Raw genomic sequence first — 7500 nt, 5'->3', positions numbered from 1 at the left:
GGGGGAGACCGTCTCTATACAAGTCAATGGAGAATTCACCAACTTCTCACTTGATTTCTAACCTCAGTAAACGTTTTCAAAATGTGTTTATGGTCTCAATCGCTAGTTTAAAGCCTTCTTCAATGCAGTATGATGTTCATTTGGGACATTTTGGCCTCCCTGATTTTATATGTGACGATAAAGCAGGGTATGCATTAGGGCGTGGCTACGTCCTGATTGACAGGTTGATTGACCAATGTCCTCGAGATCCAGCCCTCGCAACCATAGCAACCTCCCCGCTCCGCCCATGGCCCCGCCTCAGGCCCATATAAGTAGAATCCGTGTTTTTATTTTTCCCAGCATGCACCTGAAATTTTCAAGATGGCGCTGCCTAGATTAGAAACTATTGGCTTCTGAGCAGCAGTCCACAAACCAATGGGTGACGTCACGGATGTTACGTCCAATTCTTTTATACAGTCTATGGTTAGAGCTGTGTAGCAAAGTTGAAAAAAATGACAAAAAAAGAGCAGAAAAGGACAAAATACCGCAAAGAGAAAGAGAAATAAAGGAAAGGAAAAAAGACAAAAAGGACCAACCGAATGTGTTCCTGTGAGTAGATCATCAAATTCCTTTGCAATAAATGAGATTTTCAGTCCAGTGTGTGTGCACGTGTGTGTGAAAGAGACTATATATTCCAAGGTCGTTATATTACACCACATTAAAAGGAGTTTCAGTCATTCAGCACCGATCATGCACGCAGCACATTTAGTGAGGTGAGAGTGACCTCTACCTCTGTTCACTTCCATTCAATTCCATTTTATTCACTTTAATGGCCTTAATGTCCGACTGTTGAGCCACAGTAAAATAAGAAATGCTGGAAAACTCTTCCAAATGAAAGGAGGAATGAGCACAAAAAGGAATAAAACGAGAGATTGAATGCACATAAACACACAGGATGTTGACATGTTTGGAGAGGTTGTTTGGGTCTTTCTATTTATTAGTTTTAGAGATTCACACAATGAGAACTGACTTCACATAGAGTTGTGGAGTAGGAGGAGCTTCTGGTTGTGGAAGTGTTTTCTCCTCATTCTGTATTTCTTATTTATACAACATTGCCAACATTACCTAATGTCAGAAACCTAACATCCTGACCGGGGGGGGGGGGGGGGGGTTGTAATGTCAAACCACATTGAGATGATCTATTAACTCAAAAAAAACAACAACAAACAAACAAAAGAAACCCTATTTTAGCCACTTTGTCCCTTATTTTTTTCCATCTCAGTGGAGGGAATCAGGTTGAATCAAACTCTTCATTTAACTAGAGAAGCTTTCATCATCATGTCACAAATCATATCCTTTGACGTGACTCTCGACTCACCCCGAGCTGTTTTCTCTGGCCTCAAGGAAAATGTGAAATAATAGAAGAAGAAGAAAAAAAAACAATATCAGTGTTTTTGAGTCCTTTAGACATTTAGCTGTTACTGTAAATGACTTCCAGTGAGTTGGAGTAGGCTGTCTGGATGTTCAATGAGCCTAACATTAACCAGGTAGTTTTAGTTAGTAGAAACATCTGATATCAATGATCTGTTTGGTTTTGAGTGCTTTAGTTTTGCTCCTTAATTTTTACTCCTTTTATTTTTGCTTTTGTCTTATTGGTGTTATACAGTCACCGGCCACTTCATTAGGTACATCTGTGCAATCTAATTCAATCCAATACAACAGCTCTGCTTTAAATTCTACATTTATGAAGTTTAAGGTGAACTGATTCATTCTGTACATTGTAAAAACAGTTTTCTCAACACTGTGATATGTAGCATTCGCCCCCCCTTAACGATGCATGTGACCAAATTTTAAGAAACTGATTGGCTGTTTTGTGCTGAAATGCAAATTGGGAGTCGTATTTAACTTCTACCCTCAAATTTGTACGTAAACAGTCTTGTACTTTGACTTTTTGCTAAAGGTATTTTCTGAGGGAGATGTCCATGTTTTAACCAGGAGAGTTTCATATTGATCCAAATCATATAAATGCTCAAACAGTGAGTCACGTAACGTCGTCTAGGGGAAAAATTTATGGGATTTTTATTTTGGGAACCAGCTGCGTCTGAAATTGCTCCTTTTTACTTTACGACTGTTTATTGAAAACAAAAAGTCGTTAACTTACACATCGGACAAAATGAACACAATAAAAATGTTAGAGGTTATATTATTCTTTTGTCAGTATATCACTCGCTCCTGTTTAATCATCCATAAGGTGAGAAGATGTGGCTCAGTAAGTCCCTCCGTTAAACCTTAAACTGAGTCTTAAACCCTTGTAAAACTGCAAACTGGCAAAATATCAGCACTTGATTTGACTCATATTTCTATCTTGATGGCACCATTTGCTCTTTACAAGGATAAAAGTACAACACACACACACACACACACACAGACTTGGACTCCCTGTTAAATCATGGAGTGTCCCTCTATTAGTTTGGTCAAACGGCTGGATGCGTCTTCAGCCAGTGATATTACAGAGCAGGTGGAGCGGTTCTGGACCATTAGCTGCAGGGTCAGTGCAAGGGGACGCAGGCTGCATCCCTACAGCTCCAGCTACATTACAAAGCACTGCGTCTGCTTTAATAGCTGTTAGGGTAATGACACTGTGCAGCACTCTGGGTGAAGCATTTGCGACATTACTGTTGTAATTGGATGAGCGTTATTTTCAAATCGCTGGGGAGCTGTTTCTTAATTTCAGCCATTTCCTCTTTTTTTCTTTTTTTTTTTTTTTCTTCCACCTGATTTGAACATTTGGAATGAGAACATTTAATGAGCGAGCCGAGAGGAAACTGACCCCAAACATCCTGTATCATCACCATCCTTCATGCATCTGTCCTGCATCGTTACTGGATTACGACTACTCATATTACATTCTTGAATAATACGCAGTACGATAGAGATATAATATTAAAAAATAAGGAATCTACAAGAGTATACTTTCATCTTCTGTCCTAAATGCTACACAAGAACACAGAAGTTAACAGAAGAGCTATTTGAAGGTTTGAAACTGCTGAGATGTAATATTTTCAGATTGAACAGACAGTATATAACTCTGCTGTCTTGATTTTGCCTTCAGTCTTTTTGTAGTTTTGTAAAGACACTGATCAAAGACTGCTGCTAACATATGAAACCTGAATCCACCATTCCAATAAAAGCACAGTTTTCACTGCCTTTTTATCTTCTGCCTTTTTCATTCTTAGAAAAGCAGTGTCAGTGTTTGTTGTGTTTGGCTCCTGGAAGCTCTCTGGGCAAAACCTCCTGGGCTAACCTTCATTAGTCTGCTTTCTTGGCACACTTTTCCTTGTTAGGCTCTGGCTGCTTTGCTACTCAGGCTAAATATTCCTCCTGTATCAGAGTTAAAACATGAAACATATCACTTTCTTACTCACCTACCCACACAACCTGGAGAAGAGTCATCACACACTGGGCACACACCTGAAGTTATTCACCATTCTTCATATTATTACTTATTCATTGGGTTTGTTTTTAGTTCTCTCTCTTTTTTTTAAGGGTTTATTTTTGGGCTTTTTTTGTCATTTTTTAGTCAGTAGCTGGCAGAGAGGCTGACAGGAAACAGAGGGAGAGAGAGAGAGAGAGCGAGAGAGAGAGAGAGAGAGAGAGACAGACAGAGAAAGAGAGAGAGACAGACAGAGAGAGAGAGAGAGAGACAGACAGAGAAAGAGAGAGAGAGAGAGAGAGAGAGAGAGAGAGAGAGAGAGAGAGAGAGAGAGAGAGAGAGAGAGAGAGAGAGAGAGAGAGAGAGAGAGAGAGAGAGAGAGAGAGAGAGAGAGAGAGAGAGAGAGAGAGAGAGAGAGGAATGACCTACAGCAAAGGTTCCTGGCTGGATATGAACCCACACTCTAACTACTCCATCACCAGGGCATCCAAGTGTTTTAGTCCTCTCTGATTCTTTAGTTGTGACTTATTTATCCGACAATGCAACATCAAAATCCCGACTACCATCATCTCTTGTGTATGACATCAAAAGTAGACTCCGTACGTTTCTGAAAACCACAAATCTCTGTGTTTCAACAATACGCAATACAGAGAAACTGATGTAGTTCAGATCTATAAGAGCTGACTCTCTTCAAGGATGAGTCAGGTGGATTGTTAGAGCTTTAGTTAGACAGAAGAAAGCAGCAGAGAGTACTGCTTGCTTCTTATTTCAACCCGAACCCCAAAACCAATAGTTTTTAACAAGATGTCAGGACATCATTTCAAAACAAAACCATACAGTTCCCCTAACTCTAACCAAATGTTTCTTATGCCTAAATCTAACCAGACCCTTAACCACACACCATGAAACATCATTACTCATTTAATTTAGTGTTAAATGACAAAATTCAAAAAGCTTAAAATGTGATCAATGTGTGATTTTGCAGAAACATACAACGCCATTGTTTTATTGTGGCGATCAGGTGTTTGTGTGCATGTGTTTGTTGAGTGTTTTACTGTTGTGTGTAAGGGAGAGTAGAAAAGTAAGAATTTCATTGCATTGTCTGAACCTCTGTGTTTTTACTACGCATATGACTAAATAATAAACTTCTTGAATCTTGAATCTACGTTTGCAAAACTGTTATTAGAAAGCTGATTGAATCACTTCTCTGATAATAAAACACACACACTGCAGTTATTATCTGCCATGAATGAAACACCAGTCAGTTTGTTAACAACTCTTAGCTACAGAGGTTGCTGTCAGAGCCTCACGAGAACTGTCAAAAAAAATAGTCTATTTATTTGCCGAAATGTCAAAGTGCCCCAAGACACAAGTATAAAGTTTTAAAGCCTGATATGAGAGAATGTATGCGGCTGTGAAAGTGAGTGGAACAGCAGCTGAACCTGGAAGCTTGAGCTCTCTATATCAACCAGACAGACAATTATTCTGAGCTGAATAGAACTTCAGAGCGCTCTCCACTTCTGCCTGTGTGTGTGTGTGTGTGTGTGTGTGTGTGTGTGTGTGTGTGTGTGTGTGTGTGTGTGTGTGTTTACCTGGATCAATAACTCATACATTTAAATCTAAATATATGACTATAAAGTGACTGGACAGACAGTGATGGATGGCTCTCTCTCTCTCTCTGTCTCTCTCTCTCTCACACACACACACACACACACACACACACACACACACACACACACACACACACACAGAGACACACACACACACTCTCAGACCGTGAGTATGAATATGGATGATGCTGGGTATTGAGGCAGAAACAGATCAGGCTCCACAGTGGTTTTATTTATTGATCGCTGCTCTATAGACGGAGATCAAAGGTCTTTAATATCAGCAAAAAACAACTGTTGACTTGATGCATTGGAGAAAAGAGGGACGAGTGAGGAAAAGGAGGAGTTGGGGAGCGGGAGGGGGGGTAAAAGAGAGGAGGTATGGGGAGAGGTTGAGGAAGATGAGAGGAGACAAGGGGAGGTGTGAGAAAAACACAAAAGAAGGAAAGAAGAGAGGTGATGGAAGCAGAGGAGAGTGAAGTGGAGAGGACAGGAGTCAAAAGTGACAAAGGAGAAGAGGTACAGGGTAAAGGAGGTGAGAAAAGATGGGTAGAAGAAGAAGAAAGGAGAGACAGGTGTGAAGACAGCAAAAAGAAAGGAGAGGAGTCAGATGAGGTGATGGTAAAAATGAAGGAGAGGACAAAGGAGAGAAGGAGAGATAATAAGGAAAGAGGTGAAAGGGTGAAAGGGTGACAGAAAACGATAGGGGAGAAAAAAAATGGATGACATGAGAGATAAAAAAGGTGGTATGACAGGAAAGAGGAGAAGAGGATGATGATGATGATGATGATGATGATGATGATGATGATGATGAGGAGGAGGAGGAGGTGTGGAGAGGGAAAGGAAGGGAGGTCAGGAGAGGAGGAAGGGGGGGGAGTGATAAAGTGAGACAAGGTGAGAAAAAGGGAGGACAAAGTGACAAGTGGTAAAAAGTGACATGAGGAAAGGAGGAGGAGGATGAAGAGGGGAGGAAGAGGAGGAGGAGGAGAGGAGAGGAAGAGGAGAGACAAACATAAGGCAAGTGGGAGAAGAGAGTGCAGCACTTATTTCTTAATGAGAGGCAATCACAGCGACAGTCATTTTCTCCCGTGGTGCTTTTTTGTCCACTGGAGTCGTCACACACGCACACACACACACACACACACACACGCACACAGACACACACGCACACGCACACGCACACACACACACACACACACACACACACACACACACACACACACACACACTCTTTTGTAGTGCAGTAAAGTGCTCGATATTGTTGAAGTGGCCTTGCTTGCTGAAGTTACTGACACTCATGAACTCATTCACACACACACACACACACACACACACACACACACACACACACACACACACACACACACACACACCCCTCTTCAAGGTTAGACATGTGAGCAGTGAGCAGATTATGAATTAGGATTTAACAGCGTGCAGAGTGCAGAGTGGTGGTGTAGTGGTGTAGTGGTGGTCTACCTGTTTGATCCTCTGCAGGAGGGGGGGCAGCCAGTCCTTGTTGACCTCACAGTGGCTGTCCAGGAAGGTGAGGACTCCGGCCCTCGCAGCGTCGGCCCCTCGTACTCTGGATCTGATCAGACCTGAAGCAAAAAACACACATGCGGGTTGCTTTTAAAATGTGTGGTACAACACCACACCTTCTATATTTACACTCATCATATCTGCTTCATCAGACTTCATCAGGCTTCATCAGGCCAGTCTGAATCTCTATTTTTAAAGTATATTTTTTTGCCTTTAATGGACAGGAAAGTAGAGATAGACAGGAAACAGGAGACAGAGAGAGGGGGGAATGACACGCAGGATAGGACCGCCTGGCTTGGGATTCGAACCAGTGTCGCCTGCAACGAGGACTATAGCCTCAACACATGGGGCGGGTGCTCTACCTGCTGAGCCATACTCAACCCCTCTATCTTTATCTTTAGAGTGTAAAAGGATTGGGACTTCCTGGGTAACGTTCCTCAGTCTTTCCTCGTCATTTTCCAACCAAAAAAGTGCCAACAGGTGTTTTCCACAGCAGATGTGTTGACTCAGTGAAGTAGCAGCAGGTGTTAGTAATGACAATAACAATGAGTTTATTGGGTTTGGTTTTTAAATACACATAATTATGGGCACAAGAAAATAGATAGTGCAGCTTTCTTTAATTAATAACTAAAATGATGGGATACTCTACCTCAGGCTATAAGAGATGTTTATTTAATCTGGCTTTTAATTTGTGTCATTTTAACTTATTCTTACTAAATGTCTAATTGTATTATCTTATTTATATATAAGCTGTCGTTTTATTGTATTATATTCTTTATTTTTCTCTGTAAAGCACTTTGAGCTACATCCACTATGTGAAAGCTGCTCTTTAAATCAAGTGTATCATTATCATTATTAATATTAGTAAGTGTCCCCAGGTATAATGATTTTATGATCTTAAGATTTTAACCAGTCTCAGTTTACACACAGCATGTTTTCCAC

At 41.0% G+C, this 7500-nt stretch overlaps 1 protein-coding gene across 1 annotated transcript in view; it reads right to left on the bottom strand.

Moving 5' to 3' along the window:
- Nucleotides 1-7500, bottom strand: part of galnt14 (UDP-N-acetyl-alpha-D-galactosamine:polypeptide N-acetylgalactosaminyltransferase 14 (GalNAc-T14)) — a 276779-nt gene that overhangs the window by 44137 nt on the left and 225142 nt on the right. The window contains exon 6 of the mRNA XM_053337552.1: nucleotides 6496-6617. Coding sequence (XP_053193527.1) covers nucleotides 6496-6617 — 122 coding nt within the window. The remainder of the gene's footprint in view (nucleotides 1-6495; nucleotides 6618-7500) is intronic.

This window comes from Scomber japonicus, chromosome 17 (genome assembly GCF_027409825.1).
Source record: "Scomber japonicus isolate fScoJap1 chromosome 17, fScoJap1.pri, whole genome shotgun sequence".
NCBI classification, from domain to species: Eukaryota; Metazoa; Chordata; class Actinopteri; order Scombriformes; family Scombridae; genus Scomber; species Scomber japonicus.
This window is presented reverse-complemented; position numbering and strand designations above follow the sequence as displayed.